The following is an 18,993-nucleotide window of genomic DNA, read 5'->3' as shown; positions in this document are numbered from 1 at the left end:
CACAGCATCCTGACAACAACACACTGCAATACTCTCTGTCTCTCTCTCTCCGTTCAGGTCAGTGGTTTCCTGATGGGGCTGAGTGTCATCGGCTCCATCTTCAACATCACTGGGATCGCGGTGAACAGATACTGCTACATCTGCCACTCCTTCTCCTACAGCCGCCTGTACAGCTACCGCAACACCCTGCTGTTTGTGGCCTTGATCTGGCTGCTCACGGTGCTGGCGCTCGTCCCTAACTTCTTCGTGGGCTCGCTGCGCTACGACCCGCGGGTCTACTCCTGCACCTTCGCCCAGAATGTCAGCACCTCCTACACGGTGGCGGTGGTGGTGGTGCACTTCCTGGTCCCCATAGCGGTGGTTACATTCTGCTATCTCCGCATATGGGTACTTGTGATTCAGGTCAGTCCTCCTGCCTCTCTACATGGTTGGTTATGTCTTTACAGGCACAGACGGTTTTAAATGGTGGGACTTTGTGAATAAAAATACATCCAGCAAGCAGGAAACAAGCCTTCAGCTGCGAATCAAGCAGAAAACCCCTCAGGCCAGAAAATAACAAGATCGTTTCAACCTTACAGAGTTCTTCTACTTCTAGTTCATCTATAATGGACTTGAAATATGTCAAATGAAGTCATTGAAGTTTTGAAGTTGTGACTTTTCAGTGCATCTACCTTAATAATAATTCCGGATTTGTATGTGGAACACAGATCTTCAGAACCACTCATCTTATTGGCTTCATACGTGGCATGTGAATTATAATGGGGCGATTTGGAAATGGCCTTAAACAGCTCCTGGTGCAGCTTCAGGCTTCTGTGGATCAGAGTCCAAAGCTGCAGCCAGCCTTTCCACCTGCCAAACAAACAGCCCATTCCAAACTGTTTCAAATGGACCCAGCACTTTTCGTTTTAATGCCAAAACACTCACTATGAGATAAAAAAACATTTTATATTCTTTTCTATATAAAATATTTGCTCTAACAAAAAGAATTGGATAAAATCGTCATCTGTGATTCCAGCTGAGTGATCATGTGTGACAAGCACGTAGATGGACCAGCTCCCTGGAGTGGTTCTGCAGCCTGTATGTGTGTGTAAGTGTGTGTCTGTGTGTGTGTGTGTGTGTGTGTGTGTTTGTGTGTGTGTGAAAGCAGTCTTCTGGCATCATTTACAACCTAATTCCCTTCTTGTATGTTTCCATTATCTCCAGGTGCGACGTAAGGTGAAGACCGAGGAGGGACCTCGCCTCAGACCAAGTGACCTGCGGAACTTCATCACCATGTTCGTGGTCTTCGTGCTGTTCGCCATCTGCTGGGCTCCGCTCAACCTGATCGGCCTGGCCGTGGCCATAGATCCGTCCCGTGTGGTGCCCCGGATCCCCGAGTGGCTCTTTGTGGTCAGCTACTTCATGGCCTACTTCAACAGCTGTCTGAACGCCATCATCTATGGCTTGCTCAACAGGAATTTCAGGAATGAGTACAAACGCATCGTCACCTCTGTGTGGGTGACCCGGCTCTTCGTGACAGAGACTTCCCGAGCCGCCACGGAGGGCAGGAGCATGAGGAGCAAGCACTCGCCACCGCCGCCGGCGACGCCGCACAACAACAACGAGTCAGTAAGAGAACACGCCAACAAGGAATGAAACCCAGATCCTCCAGCCTGTTTAATAGTACATTAGTAAATCCTGTATTTATGTGAAATCCAGACGGTTGTGCAGCTAAAGAGTCGAGTAACAGGTGAAACTGGAAAACAAGGCTTGGTTTTCTATTGGCACTTGAACCCGTGTTTATCTGTGGACGTGTTATTTCGCAGTTTGGAGAAAGAACTGAACTTTATTACATCAGTAGAAGAATCTGCACGTATTTCCCTGTGATTGATGGAGCAGAGAAAACATTTATTAGATGTCGTCTCCTGTGAGAATGGAGCCGTGCGTTGCAGTTTCACCTTGTTCTTACTCTAAAAACAATCTGAATGCTACATTAATATTACATTAAAATGTAATGTCCTTAAATGTCTGCTGCTGTAGACTCTAAGACATATTCCACACTGACTGGGTGACCACTGGTAAACGGACACCTCTCTCTTTAGTAACTTCACAAGCCTCAAACGGTGCAACTTGGCTCACCTTAAAAGCCAGATTAGTAAAAGGGTCTGTGTCTCATGCACAGTGCACAGATCTGTGCTGCCCGGTCGGATCCTCTTGCCCAGGAAAGAACAACAGAAGTAACAAAATCTTAGTAATAAACATAATCAACCAATTCAGGAAATGAAGTCGCTTACGACAAACCAAGCAAGATGGAACCAGCACCGTGTCACCATGTCAGAGCTGCCAATCAATACGGGTTGTTTTCAGTTTCTGAAAGTCTCAAAACAGAAATAGTGCTTGTGATGTATCAGGTGGACAACACCTGAAACATCCACTGTCGCTGCTGTGTCAGTCTGCATATCAGCTTTACTGCTTTGCTTTATTTAAAAGAAATACTTACACTTATACATATTTACCACTGGAAGCTGCCTTTGTTATTTTTTTTTACTATAAATAAACATATCGTGGGACATAACTCTTCAAATGTCCCAATTATTCATTAACTTTACTTTAGCAAATTATTAGACTCAATATCATTTATAATGTGTTTGAGGTTTCTGCTTTAGAAGCTTTAATTAACTTGCATCAGTTCAAAACCAGTGACAACACAATGCAAAGGTAAGAGGTCAATTGCACAAAGTGAAAAACAGTATTACTTCACTAAAAACTATTTAAAGTAAAAGTAAAATTTAAAGAAAACAAGTCAAGAGCTAACTTAAGGCTTTTCTGTTTACAAGAAAATTCACTAGATCTGAATTTTTATTTGGATCTGCACTAAATTGCAGAGAGTCGTAGATATCAGTCCTGGATCCACCCCAATTCAGACACATACCTAAATTTAATTAAGTTATGATTAAGTAAGATTAGGTTTAAATCGTACTTGTGTCCTCCCCCAAGCCTCCATAAGGTTTCCTGCAAATTGGTGGAGTATATCCAACAGTAAATAAATGACAAACACAGATGACAACCGAGCTAATAAAGCTTTTAAAGTTATTGCAAACAACTTATACGGGAGATCCGACTTCTGTTGATAACTTACAATCTCTCTTTCTGTACAGTGTTGGATCCCACTGTGCTCGAACACCCTTTACAGTATAATATATTTACTTTAAATTAAATGCAAATGTTCAGTTTTGCCAAATTGCTTGATGCAAAGCATAGATGTTCCATTCACCTTAGTACATCCATATTTTAACGAGTGTCACACATCTTATGATTAACTTTAAATAATGCAGCTCTCCAGACCACACAACAGCAAAAACACACAAAAGCTTTGAGAACTCCCACCCCCCCGAATGTGCAGCATGCAATATAGACTGGAAACAGGTTGCTCCCTCTCTTCCGACATCATATGCAGCAGCAGCAGCAGTCGTCGTCTCATGCAGCGGCAAATTCTTATTCTTCACTCTGAAGCACTTATGCAAAATGTCAGCTTTACATTTCATAGCTAATAATTAATGTTTTTTTTCCATCATGAAAGAATAATAATCCACCAGGGACCCATTATGATGCTTTCACTGTGGGAGGACACTTCTCCGGTGTTCTCCGTCGTACCTTCACTTCATCACACTTACGCTGATGGGAGAGTGATATTTATTGCCTCTGATTTGAACTGTGTGTTTTGTTTTTTTTAAGATTCATATCTTTATTCCCATCTCAGGGTGCCTACCAAACATGTTGTCGTGTTTCACACTCGTCTAAAGCATTTGCAGTTTGTCAGCTGCCATTTAAAGAGGAGACTGAAGACATTTCAAAGGGATATTTTGTAAAAAAAAATAAAAATTAACAAAGTGCACATCTGTATCACGGTGCATCAGAGGGAGGTGTGACTTAAAAAAGAAGAACACGAGGGAAACTCCCACTCGCTCTCTCCCGCTAACTTCTGAAATATTGATCAACTCATAACGTTGTATTCCAGTAGCGAGCAGGACTGAGGCGGGAGGGGGGGTATTTTGTAAATTTGTGTCAGTGTGGTTTTTAACTGTGGTATCTTGTTGTTGGAAATGTATTAAAAAAAAATGTGCTTAAGTTTTTAAATATATCTGCAGCTCAATAACCCCACACGATTAACAGTTTATTAAAGGACAACGCTTAACCCACTCGCTGCAAAGTGCATCTCAAACAAACCTCTCGCTAAATTGGCATGTACATCGCGTCGTTAAAAAATACTTTACTTACTTTGCTTCTCAGTGTTGAGTGTATTAATAGCAGAAATTAAATATCAAAGAATCACAAACATGGTCCTCATAGTTAATTGAATGGTTTCGGGGTTTTTTTTTCCTCTTCTTTAAATTGACTTAAGTGGCAAATTTCTTGCACAGGGTGAAAAATGTGCAAAGCCACAGATGAAGAATGTTAAGCAACGACTCGTGCTATGAATATTGATGGAACAGGACGCGTGTGAGAGCAGGGGGGGGAGGAATTTGGTTTTTATTTGAAGAGATGGGGTTTGAAGAGGTGTGGGAAGGTCCTTTGACCAGTGGTGGAAGCCAAGGTCACTGCTGGGAAGGAGAAATAAAATGATTTTGTTATGTTACGGAGAAAGAAGTTAAGCTCAGATGTCTGGAGAATGTTTTAGATGCACATGACGGGAGGAAAAGACTTCAATTCAAAACCAAAGAAATGGGCACAGCCTAAGGGGGGTCAGGGGGGGTCAGGGGGTCCGTTCACTTTGACAAGCTATCTGCGGGCAGCGGGAGGGGGGGGACACCTTGGGTCCTTTAAGGTATTTTTCTTTCATTCAGGAGTACTGCCTTATAGTTCATACAACAGTGTCAAATTTTCAATATTACGGCAAGTGCCATATTTTTTACATATATTACAAACGAATCTTATTCTGCAGAGCTGGTTTGCATTCATACTGCTTTTTGTTTCTCATGTATTCATGTGGACGATCGTTTATTGAAACTTGTCTCTGCAGCAACAGACACAAGTTCACATGCAAACCTCAGGCAAGAGACTCAATTGATGAAGCAGAAGAACAAATATTACCTTCTCCTTCTTTTTGTGTGTTTTTCTTTCTGGGCGACCCTACAGCGAAATTGTGTAACTACTTTCATTTATGTTCCCTTCGCTCTCTGTGCACAACCTTAACTCTCGACCTTTTCCTCGGTGCAACCGAATATACGAAACCTTGCTCGTCAGATAAAAAGATTATTTTTCCTGAAGTTAATTCATGTGCTATTTCCCATTATGTACCTCCTGGCTACGCACAGGTTTTGAAACTTGCAATTTCTCACAGTCCAATAACATCATCTAGCCACACAAATCTTACAATTACTGAGCATCTTACAAATTGCTCAGATAATGCAATCCTTTTATTTTACTGAAATGAAAGAAACCTTATAAGTAAGCTTTATGTTGGCAAAAAATATAAATCAAAGCATAGTTTGAGACGTTCTTATTACCGTGCAGATCTGGTAATGCAGTGAGCTTCATACTTTCCAAAACAATCACAACATTCATCCCTGTGGCTTGATTGCTGAGCTGGAATGTGTTTACACCGGCTGAGACGCAAAAGCAACATTTGTTTTACTAGTGTAAATACAAGCCTGCCTTCAAAATGAACGACTGAGGCAGTAATGAGTGAAGGTCGTTACTGTTTTCTCTTTGGAGGATGAGAGCCAGAGTTTCTAAGTGCTTCTACTTATTTAAAATGCTGCACTGAATAAGGAAAAACTGTTTAATTTCTAAATAAATATTCTCCCTGATCTGTGTAGTAACACTACAGCAGCTCCTTAGTTTTATTTACATTTGAAAAAGTTTCTATTCTGGAGCTTCAACAAACACAAGTAACTTATTTTGATGGATGCAGTTTGCAATTACAGGCCCCAGATGACCAGATATTCTCAAACCATTGACGGCCTGTCCACACTAATGGGGGATATTTTGCATAACCCATTTTTCCCTCTGCCTTTGAGCCTGTCGTCCAAAACACAAACAGCGATTTGAGTCATCAAAACAGAAATATTCAGAAGCGCAGTCCAAAAGGCAGATTACATCACAGCTTCTCTTGTCCCGTGCCCACTGGTGCTCTGTCTCATGAGAATGCAGATTAGATCACTGAGACATTCAAATTATAAAAAGTTAATATAACAGAACATAATATGTTAATCAAGGCTGTAAACTTTGTAAAGTTTGATTTGAAATACAACACAGCCTGTTTATTTAATCAGTGTTTTCAGTCTGATATGCAAACACTTTGAAAACTCTTGAGCAGGTAAAGCATGGAGATGAGTTTATGGTTTGAAGTGCATACACACAAGTAGCATCACTGGTTTGATTTGGATGTTACACTTGTCTTTCTTTCCCTCAACCTTGAGCTCAACAGCTTTGTTCCTGAAGTCAGAAAATCCAATACATTTTCCTCAATAGAGCTTTCAGAGATCAGCCGTAATGGTTTAACCATCCAAGGTAGATCTACCTCAAGCTATGAGATGTGAAAGAATTTCATATGCTCCTGTGGAAACTACAAGTCTATGTGATATCAACTTTGTTTAAAGAGGAAGGCAATGTCAAGAAGATGTAATACAATAATCCACAATCCTCAATAACCACGTCTCTGATTGGTGGAGCTCGCCGAAAAAATTATGTCAGCTGCGATCATATCGTTGAGCGATACATTATTTTTACCACAGAGTAACCCCAATCAATTTTATCCAGTATTTCAAGTTGATGTATTTCTTTTGCTCTGAATTAACATTTTTATGGTCATTATTAATCTCATAGCTCACCAGCGTGTGTCAATGATTTAATGTCTCTTTTCATAGGAATTTTACTGAAACGTCAATGGAGAAGGTGAATGGGAAATTTACTTCAGGAACCAGAGCTGTTCTAAAGGATGGCAGTCACGGTTACGCTGTACTGCTTGTGTCTCAGAACTGTCAAAACAAAGGCAGAATAAAAAGTCAAATAAATATCCTCTGCAGCACCAAGTGACTGTGAGCTACATGCCCGGCACAATTCAAAGTACAGGTATCGTTTCTAAAAGGAAAATAAGGAGGAGAAGCCTTGGGAACATAACTGAATGCACTTACAGTAAAGTACGCTGTCATAGGAAATACGATGACAAGCCACACACACACACACACACACACACACACACACACACACACACACACAAAACACTTCATAGTTACGTGTGCACTGCCTACACTGTTTACAAACAAGAAACCAATCTGCACATTTGAGACTCTGACGGTTAAAATCATTAACGAAACAACGTCTTAAATGTTTTGCAAAAGCACAAATCCTCTTTTTCACCTGATAAATATTTACACGTTGTCGCCTCTTATTTGGCCGCAGCTCACTGGACGCAGGTGGGATCTCGGTTCCCCCCCCCGGCCAGCCTCAAATCTTTGAGCAATGAATTAATGCGGTGGAAATATCACAGCAGATCTTTCCTGTTCGTGCTGACTTGATGCTGTTTCACATCACGCATACCAACGTTGTGCGGTTCACAAACAGCATTTTTTCATTTAATGTGGCAACTGAGTGTGTATCTTAATGTCTTTAGCAGCTATTGTGTAAAAAAAAAGAAGAAAAATTGTAATGTATTTTTGGGGGGGGGGGTGTAAAGAGGCACCAGATAAAAAAATGGAAATGTTTTTATAGAACGTGAGCAAAGCTGGAAATTTGACGACTGAACTTGCATCTCAGGCTTTTAGCCGGTTGACTACATGTGTCTTGATAATTGTCTTCTGTTCCACAGGCTGCGCAAAAAATGTGCATGCTTGTCTGATGTTATTTATGACCGATGTTCATTGACAAGAATTCACAAACGGGGGCAGGACGCGATGCCCAGGGGACGAACCCGAGGACAATGAACCAAAGGGAAATCTGTGGAATGTAATGGAGTTGAACATTTTAAAAGGCTCGGCTGTGACGCAGAGTCTCATCAACATGAACTATGTAAAACAAATGTAAAAAAAAAAAAAAAAAAAAAAAGATATGCATTATGTGTACAGTTCTCCTGAAACATGATGTGCGGGACAATAAAACTGAGGAATCACACTTTCTGCTTTTTGCTCATTTGTGTCAGTCTAAAAAATCTGAGACTGGATGTTAAAGTCAGGACGTTTAGCCAAACAAGTATTTTCCTCTCAACGCGCAAATTTTAAGTCACAAAATAACTGGTTTCTGTGTGTCTGTATGTACTGTAAACGGATTTGTTTGGGTTAATATGACGTCACAGCTTACTTAGCGTGCTCCAAAATCAACAACAATATAGATTAAGATACATTAATTTGTCCCAAACACATGCACAGACATGCACAAGCACACTCATGCAAGGAGGGAAATTCAACCTCTGCTTTTAACCCATCTGGTGCAGGACACACAGTGAGCAGCCATGTAAGGTGCCCGGGGAGCAGATGTTGGGGGAGTAAGGTACCTTGCTCAGGGGCACTAGACAGGGTAGGGAGAATCCTCTTGGATTTTTGGACAGATCAATCCAGGTTCGTTTTTTTGTTGTTTCTCCGTGGAGTCGAACCAGAGACGAACCAGAGACCTTTCCTGCTCAAGTCCAAGTTTCTGCCACTAGTCCACCGCCTCTCCCATACATAGTCGCTATAGACTGATTGACGGGAGAATAAACTCTGAGAATGACAGATCTGAGATGTAGAATTTGTTGCCACCTACTTGCCTTTGCTTGTTTAAGCGTTTTTGCAGAAGAAGGATATTTTGTAAAACAAGGTTTGTGTGGGCGGAGATAGATATGGACTCACTCATCACTTTCTCCCACAAAAACTAAGCTAAAGTATTCAGGATACCAACCAATCTTGCACATCTGGAGGCGGAGTCTGGGGATAAGGGGACAGACACGAGCTGATCAGGTCAAATACATCACGAGTCCGTCTCAGCTGTCTGATGTTTCCCCCCATTTTTAGAGCATGAAATAACCAAATAAAACCAAACTAATTATAAAACATTGGAACTTGAGCATACATCAGTATGATAAGAACTACCTACAATGACAAAAACATCGCATTTGACGAGTTCTTTGACCTTTAGTTTGGCCCATGTCCCAACCTAAAACATGGAGAAAGCAGGATCATGACCTATACTGTAGTCAACCACTAGGGGCGGATCAAGACGCTTTGGTTTAACTTTTTTGGGGAGCTGTCACGTTGTCAAACTTTATTTACAAATATTAAAATAACTTTTCCAACTTTGTTCCTCACTTTCTCATCCCTGTGTTTCATAAACAACACCTCACTTTGTGGTTAACATATTTTGTTAAAGCCCCAATTCACCTTCATCAACACATTCCTCTTCAGGGACAAGGACGCTGGACATTTTTAAGTGTGTTTTGTCTGAAAGTTTCCTCTTAAGACTCAGAAAGACGTTGAGCTGGAGCCAGAGAGCTTTTCCAAGTGCTGAGCGCCGATGTCACCAGGTCCTGGTGGAGAGATAAATCATTTATTAGAATTTTTTTTTTCTTCTCCTGCTCTTGTTTATCCATGAAACTTTAAATGACATTTATTTTTTAATCAAGGTCTCAGCACTTAAAATTAAAAAAAAAAAATGAATATCAATAGTAAGTGTTTTTAGATGTGTGCTCCCTGTGCTTTAAATCAATTTATAGTCATAAATAAACATTCTACCACTTCCTTTCATCAATCAACAGCGTGTGTGTGTGAGATGAAATACACGCCGGACAGAAGACGACATCCGGGAGATGTATAAATGCAGATTAAATTCCCACAGACAGCAGGACGTGGACAAGTGGATGGATGTGAAGCGCCACTAGAGGCAAGGACTTTGATTAAGTGCTGGGGATGTGGTTAAGATAAATTACTGCTTGTTCATGATGAATAATTGTGGAGGATGATCTCCAGATGCTGCTCTTGACTTATCTCCATAATCAGACTCAATGCACACATCGATGCTGTGATGGGATGTTGAGGGAAAAGACGATCGAGAAGTACGATCTCCACATAAAACATGATTTAGATAGAACTTTTGAAAGGTCATTTCTGGAATTTTGCGCGATAAAAATCTAATAAAAAATTGGGTTTTGTGTGAGTGTATATTCTACTTTAACTTTTACAGCCTCCCATAACAGACCTGTTCCCTTCTCATTCAAATGACTTGAACTTCAACACAATCTGCTCTTTCTGTTGCTGCTTTTCATATCAAGGCTTAACTGAGCGGATGTGTTCGACCCCTTAATAACTCTGATTACCATTTAAGATGTAATGGGGGATTCGAATTGCATCTAATTCATGGATAAATTAAAGTAATCCACGACTCACATTAAAGCAGATGTTAGAGGTTGCTTTTTCATGAATTTTTAATGGGTTCACTTAATCTATGACATATAACGTGGTCAATAATGTAGAGGTATTTTATTTTATATAAGGTTTGACTTGTGAACTTTACTGTTTTCTATCAGTCTCTAGTTTTGTGGACAATAAGACGGAGAGAAGGAGAGATTTGGAAAACATGAGCTGTAATCTTGTTTTTCCATTTTCACTCATGGACTCCTTTAGAAAAAGACATGCAATTTATTCATACTGTAATAATACATGAATGAACTCATACTGCATGCGTGAAAACAAATTATGCATGTATGGCATGGCCTTAATCATGATAACGAGTTGAAAAAAACATCAATAATTCATATCGTTAGGTTTAAAATTGGCTTAAACTCGATATGTAGTAAATGGCTGAGAAAGTACTTACATCGAATTAATCTGTACATATTTATGCAAATTCCACTAATTCGTTTTTTTATCATATTTTTCTGCAAAAATCTGACGTCACGGATGCAGGTTTGAACATTGCTGAGCTGCAGAGCATGAGTCTGGAACGAGTGAGTGAGTCACAGCTTGTTGCTCTACCTATGAAAAGTTCAAATTGTTCAAGAATTATGAGCTTTTACTTCACACCCGTAAATTAGAGCCTTAATTAAAATTAGTGGACGCCCTTAATTTGAAAAATGGCTTGGATCTTGGTGTTTTTAAGATTTTAACGGCCGGAAATACACGTTTTTTTCTTGGTGCAAAGCTCAGTTCACATGTTTCCATCGGAACGACGGCTTTTGTCCTTGCTGCTGAAAAGCTGCTCTCGTGTTCAAGAGAAGCAATCACAGACACATCGCTTCACACACACACAACCAATTACTGTCCGACTTGCAGCAGCAGCCCAGTTTCTGCACTTTGTCGAGGACCGAACGTGGAGACTGCAGCAGGAAGTTGCTGAGACCTCTGTTGGTTGCTCTGTGGGCGCAATGACTACACATGCTGCCGATGCTCATCTGAAATTCAAATCCACAGATGCTGAAGCAGCTGAACGTCTGTCTGCACGTTGGGCGGTGGAGAAATTAGGTATTCAAATTTTTTAATTTCATTTTTCAGACTGTTTTGCTCTTTTCCTCTGATACTACACTGATCACACATTTCCCATCTGCTAATAAAGTTACATGTTGTCCTCACTGGTATAAAGTTTGTGATTTTCTCCAAACCCCAACATACATTATCTCCAAGCCCTTCACATAGTAACACCACCAGGTGGCTGGCTGCAGTATGGGTCATAAACCCCGCCTCCTCCGTGTTATTAGATGGGACATGTACCAAACCAAAAGTTACCAGCACACAGACACAAGATGACATCGTTCTTATCCTGATATTTTAATAAGAGTTGTGCAATATTTGTATTTAAGCATTGTAAATAATGATAGAGAGATAGATGGATAATAATAATAATGCTAACAATAAGTAATAGGGTAATACTTCCACCACTTCATCTACAAATGCTACAACTACTATTGAAAATAATAATAATATATTAAATCCATCAACTCTAAGTAAGAATAAAGTTCCCTAAATCCATCAATTAACACTGTCACTCCTCTCAGGTGCTTATGTGGTAGCAACCTACGTATGGTGTGTGTGTGTGTGTGTGTGTGTGTGTGTGTGTGTGTGTGTGTGTGTGTGTGTGTGTGTGTGTGTGTGTGTCTGTGTGTGTGTGTGTGTGTGTGTGTGTGTGTGTGTGTGTGTGTGTGTGTGTGTGTGTGTGTGTGCGTGTCTGGAGGATTTCCACCTGGTGAAACATTTCCATCTCACAGTCCAGTGACACACAGGTCAGGCGAAATGGGGACTCTGAATTGCAGGTGTGGTTATAAGTGCGAACACGTTTGTCGGCGACAGACTGGCACGGTGGTCGAGAGGTTTTCACAACACTCCCTTCGTCCACTTCTCAAAGGTCCCCGGTCTCATGTGGCCCAAAAACAGTGAAAAGGACAAGTGGTTCAGAAAGTGTTGGAGAAAAGGGTGTTGGATACAAAAAACAAAACAAAGCAGTGTCTTCGTGTGTTGTCCACGTTTTACTTTAAACAAGAAATGATCGGCTGAATCAAAACCATAAATATGACTCATAGATCCCACACGACAGATTTCCATAATGTGCTGCACACTAAGTTTAAGTAGCTGTGAAGTCAAATAAGCCACGCATCACTTATGGTTTGATTGCTAACATTTCTGTGCCCCCAGTGAATCATTCTAAGGTCACAGGGATTTTTTGGTGCATTGATTGTCATCAAGCTCTTTATTGAATAACAGGTTCTTTCAGTTTGAGAGCAGGATTTCCACATGCATGCACTCAAACAGCCTCTGCTCTGCTTGTGCTCAAACTGTGAGCTTGCTCTCTACTTTGTTGCTTTGAGAGATTTCCTGTGGTCGAGCTCCAGCACACGGTGGAAAAGCCGATGCTATAATAAAGCCATGGAGGGCGAAGTGCATGAACCCGCTCAGAGTAGCTGCCCGTAGGGGACTCTCACAGAGGAAAGGCTAACCCACCCACAACAAGGCCGGGACAAGTTAGAATCCAAGAATCAGCTGAGGGCTGTTTGAGTTTTAAGTGAAAACATGACAAGATCTTAAAGTGAAATCAACAAGTTCGACTCTCAAACTGAAAGACCACACTCTCAGTCCTTGGATAAGATTCTGTATCGGCACACAAAATGTTCCTATCAGTCAAACTGTTGCTCAATGTCGTCTCCAGATACTGAGGTTTACTATCTCTTCACACTTTCACTGGAAGCTGTCAATCAATCACACACTGCCGCATAGATGTTATCACTTTAAGTCACAAGATGTCAAACACTCAACAGAAAAGCGCCATAATTCTTTTACAGTGAACTAAAGGAGAGTGTGTGGATGTTAAACACATTCGATGAGCTTGATCTTGACCATGAGGCAGCGAGCACATAACTGGTGAAAGAGGCTTTAATGTTTCCCTCGGCTCTTTTGTCTTCTTTGCCCTTTTCCCACTGAAAAACCAAGATAAGGTTTTTTACAGCAGTGACTCTGAGGAGTGTTTAGTATTTCTGCAAGGCTCCTCAAATCAGATGCACCCGGCTGAGCTCTTTGCAGCACTTTATGCAGATCACAATCTTTAATTTAAAAATGCATTATTGTGTCAAAATGTCAGTAAAAGGTCACATGACGTCATGTTATCAGTCTTTCGTTTCCTGGTGCTGCTGCACACTGGAGGATAATCGGTTGATTTCAGATCCGATTTGCTCCTTCAGAAAACCCCTGAGTGAAGTGTGAGAGGTTCACAAAATAATCTTAATGCTACTGACCGAGTCGGAGCTAAGGCAATGCTAATGTAAAGGCTTTTTATCGCATTTAATGATGATAGCGTTAAAATGGTGATACATTGCTTGTGTTATGGCTCATTGGATCTCTCATTAAATCTATCTAAATGGTATTTATAGGTTATTAATCGATATTTAATGAGAGGTTAAACTTTTGAATTATAGTTTATGTATTAACTGGTACAGATTTAAACAGTTCATACTCACTTTACTCGATGTAACCATTACATAACTATAAATACAACTTAAATATACTGCACGCGTTTTCATGTTTATTTATGACCCTTATTTTGAAAGCTGTGTCATTTCTTGGCATTTTAAAATCCTATTTACAGGCTAAATGCTAATATTTACCTACATAATTGCTGTTGCTACTCAGTTTGTTTGTGCCAGTTATTCAGCAAGTTGGAAATCGGTAAACAAAAACCAATTCAATCATTATTTTCCTGTTCACCGAGCCGGCAGTCGACGGCCAGTGGGGGGGCGTGAACCTACGGGACGATGTCGACTTCTACATAGCCGGCATTAGAAAATAACTGTGAAATGGAAGATGGATTTCTCTTCACTCTGTCTGTGTCCCAGATGAACCCAGGAACTCTTGACGCATTTCAATTTCGAACTTGACTCCAGTTCCCTCAATGTTCACATTCTAGTGAGGCCGCTCTGCGATGGCACACAGCCTCAGAGCAGCAAAACTGGGTTGGGCCGGGTTAACAGGCTATTCCCTGAATACATGTGAGTCTGTGAGCACATGCTGAGCATCCCAGCTCTCCTGATCCAAATCTGCTCTGCAGAGGCCGTCCAGAAGGCGTCTCAGTTGCCTGACTGAAAGGATTAAGGATGTTTCCAAACACTAATCTGGGATCTGGCCATTACAGCTGCACTGATAACAAGGAAATGTCAGTGATACCACTTGAACAGAGAGAGGGGGAGCGTCTGACAATCTTTGAGTTGGATCAAATCACCGGAATCTTACACGATTCATAGTGTGTATATGAATTGGGACGGTGCGTCTCAATTTCCTGCCTTTAAGATACCATCTTGTACTTTTGATATTATCTGAAGCCCAGGTCTGCTCAGTAGTGACTGTGGGGGAGCAGCTGTATCGGGGTCCTGCCGATACACATGCTCGACCAATATTGAGTCTCAGATGTCAATCATGACGTTTCACCTCATTTCTGAAGCCTCCAATGAACACAAACATCAGGGTGGTAAGAACTACCTAAAGTGACTTTATGCATACTTTAACCTCTTTATATGGACCATTTCCCCTTCACTAACATAAAGGAGGCAGGACTAATGACAAAGACTGTAGCCAGACAAGATGATTTGGCTTCACTTTAGAGGAGCTGTGATGGTGTCCATGTTTATAAACAGATTATGGTTCGAATCATTACATAAATAAACAGTTTCACAGTTTCATTGTTGTTGACATTACATATCTCTCATGAAACCACATTTAAATTCACAACATCCAGATTTTCATTTGGATCTGAACAACATTTTACACATCCTTACATAAGTCCTCTAAATATGTCCTGTTTTTTTGGATTGATATTCATCTGTCCCTTTGTCCCAACCACATAACCCACTATCCTGACATAAGGCTTAATGACATCACCACAATGGCGGATGCAAAAAGACACAATAGAACTCTTTTGTCTCCATCCACAAATCTTCCTGTTCCTGCTTCTGTTGCAAACTTGTGATCCACCCTCGTTGACTCATACGATACAATATGCTTTTACAAAGTGAAGCTAGTGTAAAAAGATTAGTGTATTCAGGAGCGCCTCAGAGAATAAACCACAGACTGGGGAGTAAACATTTCCATATAAGGGGAAAACACTGCCTCCAGACAGGATGTGTTATATGAGGACACAGATTTCTTGTGCACCAATTAAGGGGAAACGTCGGTGACTCTTTTGAACATGTGAACTTTCTGTAAACACCTTCAGGAGAGAAAACTGAGAAGCAGAGGGAAGAGAACCTGGATGTTCTGCGTTTGTATTTTTGATCCTTTTGGACATTGGACCGCAGAGTATTTTGTTTCCTAATCTGAGCCAATTGTTATGTGGCTGCTTTAGTTACTGGCTGCAGTTCACAGCTGTCTGAGGCCCAGACAGTGCATCACTGCCCCTGGATGGCCTCACACAAGGGTCTAATCAGACAGCTGGCCTGACCTGGTTTCTGAATTAGTTAACCAGTCAGACAGGGGTTTTTTTTCTTCTCTGGCCAACAACTTAAGCAGCTTGTCCCTTCTCCTCTCGGAGCGGGTCAACCAATCTCGATGCCCCATGGGAAGCCATTCAAGAGACTGGACTCGTCGAATTTATTCTCAACTTGCACAATTTCTTGACCTATCTCTTCTCTGCAGGAGCTAGAAAAACTGAGTCAGTGTGATTAGCAAGATGGAAAAACCCTCCCACAGCCACAGATTTCCATACGGCGAGCGGAAAACAAGTCTCAGTTTATTGAGAAGCCGATTGCATTATTCGACGGCCAAGAAACATTACAGAACAACACTTAATAATGAACTCATCATCGAGGGAAATGGCTCTTTTCACTCTGTTCAACATCGTCCAACAAGCCCATTTAGCGCGGACGTGTTTGGCTTCCGTACAAACACATTCTGCCCTTGTCTGTGCTCAGCCAGCAGCAGCAGATCGTTGACCGTCAAAGGGTCATGACATGAATATAGAGCACAAGTGGATGATTGAGCGCTGATGGAAGTACAGCATTACACAGATAAAGCCAGTGGATTAGAACTCCCTGATGAATGGATAAATAATAATAAATAAATAAGCCTGTTTGTGTGTCTCCAGTTGTTGCCAAAGATTGAGTGCTGCGATGTGGATCAGCCGGAGCGTGACACGGACCGAGCTGCCTCCCACGTCCTTGAGCCGCTTCTGTGCCTTTTAACAAAACTGATAATACAGACACCGATAAAATAAAAGACAAGACTTTAAAATGTTCCAATTCTCCGAGGCGCTAGACGGGAGAATACTCGGGCATGAAGTGTAACATCTGCTCGTTATATATTTGCAACAGGGATTGAAACAAGCCAAAACCTGTAGAAAGAAAATGAAATAGATAATTTGAGCTGCATGGACTCCAGATGCCCGATCTGTGAAGTTTACTTTTGTTATTCCTTCTGTTTGAGATTATGCTAGTGTGCATTTTGTGTTATACATAATGCTCCTTGTGTATTCTGCACCGCTCCTGCAATTACAACATGAAACATGCATCAGCAGACATCAGACGTCAGACTTGCCATCAGCATGCTCCCGGCTGCAGACAGGTAGAGGTGTTTGATCAATGCAGTTCAAAAACGTGTTGAAGTAAACTTCAGCTTCACTGATCTTCTTCAGGTCTATAGTGTCATTTAACAGATTAAATAATCATTTCAATGAAAGGAAAGGGTGTTTTTTTCCGCTTTTAAGCAGTGATTTTTCTAACTTGACACCACAGCGAGTTGAGCAAAGTTGACTGGAGCCTGCACTCCACACTGATCATGTTCTTCAGTGATGGTGACTCTTTGTACTGTCCAGGACCTCACACAGAAACAGCAGCACTCCCATCTGATATTCAAAAGCGCTGGAGCAATAAGAAAAGTCAGGATTAAAAAATGGAAATATATTCATTTATGTCAAAGATGGACGTGATCGGGTATGAAAGAAAAATGACTCGCAGCGAATGACAACAGGGGGCCCATAAGGAGTGGATTCAGTGAGGCGCTGGTGGAGGGCATGTCAAATAGACATTAAAAGCATCGAGACCAGTGCTTGCACCGAGGGGCACTGGGTAAAGAAAAAACTGGAAAAGAGGATGAATAAAAAAAAACTTTATAATTGATGCCAGTGCCCTCCTGTTCAAACAAACAGATGTTCCATTCTAAACCACTTACCATGAAGGAATGGAAAGTGGGCCAAATAAAAAAGCTGATCTTCCTTGAGACAGAAAATGGAAATTACTCACTTTGTCTATACACTTGTCTTCTAAGTTTCAGGAAACATGAGATTTGTTTGCTGTTTGGATGATGTGTTGTTGTGTAGGCACTCGTTTCCTCAGGTCTCTGGACAGACAGACGCTGGTCCCACCTACAGGATGTGACACTACACCAGTCAGACTGACAAACAACTTGCCCAGGGCTCTGGAAGAATTTCCCAATTTACTTTTCTTATCATGCAACAATGGCTCGCTTCCCTATATAGTGCAACGTGGGAGACAGATTTGTCATGTGAATAGCTGTTTGGAAAGTAGTTTCAAGTCCTCCAGAAGTTCTCCAATATACAGCCTCACCCAATTCCAATCCGCCACCCGAACTGCCTCACCCCCTCCCCCTCTGTCTCACTATATAGTCTCTACTGCTTACATCCCCAGACATAAATTGTAAGGTACAGGATTGTTCAATATGGACTGTGCTGTGACTGCTGTCATTCTGCTCTCCTCTGAGTCGTCCTCTGCCTCCAGCTACAGGAGCCAAGGCTTTTCCATGCATATTAAACTCATCTTCTTTCCTGACTTTGCTGATCTCCGCCCGTCCCCTCAGATAGCCCCCCCCCTGACCATTCAACTTGACCCTAACCTCATTTCCTGAACCTTATTACATTCTGTCTGGGTCTTCAACTCACCAAATGTGACCTTTCCACAACCTTAACTGGGAGATTATCATCGTGACCCTGGTGACAAGAGTCCCTTAATCTTAAAGAAGTGAAAACTTGTGTCCGAACTGCGACACAAACGCTGTTGTTGCCTTCGAAGTTTCTAATTTGTGTTTAGTGGAGAATCCAGACTAAACCACACACACACACACACACACACAAAACCACACACACACACACACCTTGTTTATTGTTAATGTTGGGTGAATTAACTTTGAATAAAGAGATTTGAGTTGTGTTTTTGTTATTGTTATTAAAAAATGTTCTATTTGTTTTGAATGGTTTGACAAAACCTTTTTGCTGTTTTCATTACTATTCATTCCACTTGACTCTGACTGGCAGTCCATATAATTAAGCTGCTTCACACCCACTACAAAGTGTTGTATAAACACAGGCCATAAAGTTATAGTCCATCACAATCCCTTTCTCTTTCCGTCTCTTTTCCCAATCTTCTTCTCTCTCACTACAAACAAAACAGGCAGATAATTACAGCGACATGCTGCTAAATATAAGTTAAGACAACGTAACCAATGAATGTAATGAATTGTTCAATTAGTCAGGGGACACAGGCAATTACATCTAAATCAAACCTATGGCATAAACTCTATGAGTACTTTCTTAGAAATCGAATATTAAAACAGCCTCAGTTCT

At 41.2% G+C, this 18,993-nt stretch overlaps 1 protein-coding gene across 1 annotated transcript in view; it reads left to right on the top strand.

Annotated features, from left to right (window-relative positions):
- mtnr1bb (melatonin receptor 1Bb) overlaps positions 1-1,635 on the top strand; it is a 32,597-nt gene extending 30,962 nt beyond the window's left edge. Inside the window, exons 3-4 of the mRNA XM_061086016.1 lie at positions 58-402; positions 1,204-1,635. Coding sequence (XP_060941999.1) covers positions 58-402; positions 1,204-1,635 — 777 coding nt within the window. The remainder of the gene's footprint in view (positions 1-57; positions 403-1,203) is intronic.
- The last annotated feature ends 17,358 nt before the right edge of the window (positions 1,636-18,993 follow it).

The sequence above is a fragment of the Limanda limanda genome, chromosome 14 (genome assembly GCF_963576545.1).
Source record: "Limanda limanda chromosome 14, fLimLim1.1, whole genome shotgun sequence".
Classification (NCBI taxonomy): Eukaryota; Metazoa; Chordata; class Actinopteri; order Pleuronectiformes; family Pleuronectidae; genus Limanda; species Limanda limanda.
The sequence above is the reverse complement of the archived record's forward strand: the minus strand, read 5'-3'. Positions and strand labels throughout refer to the sequence as shown.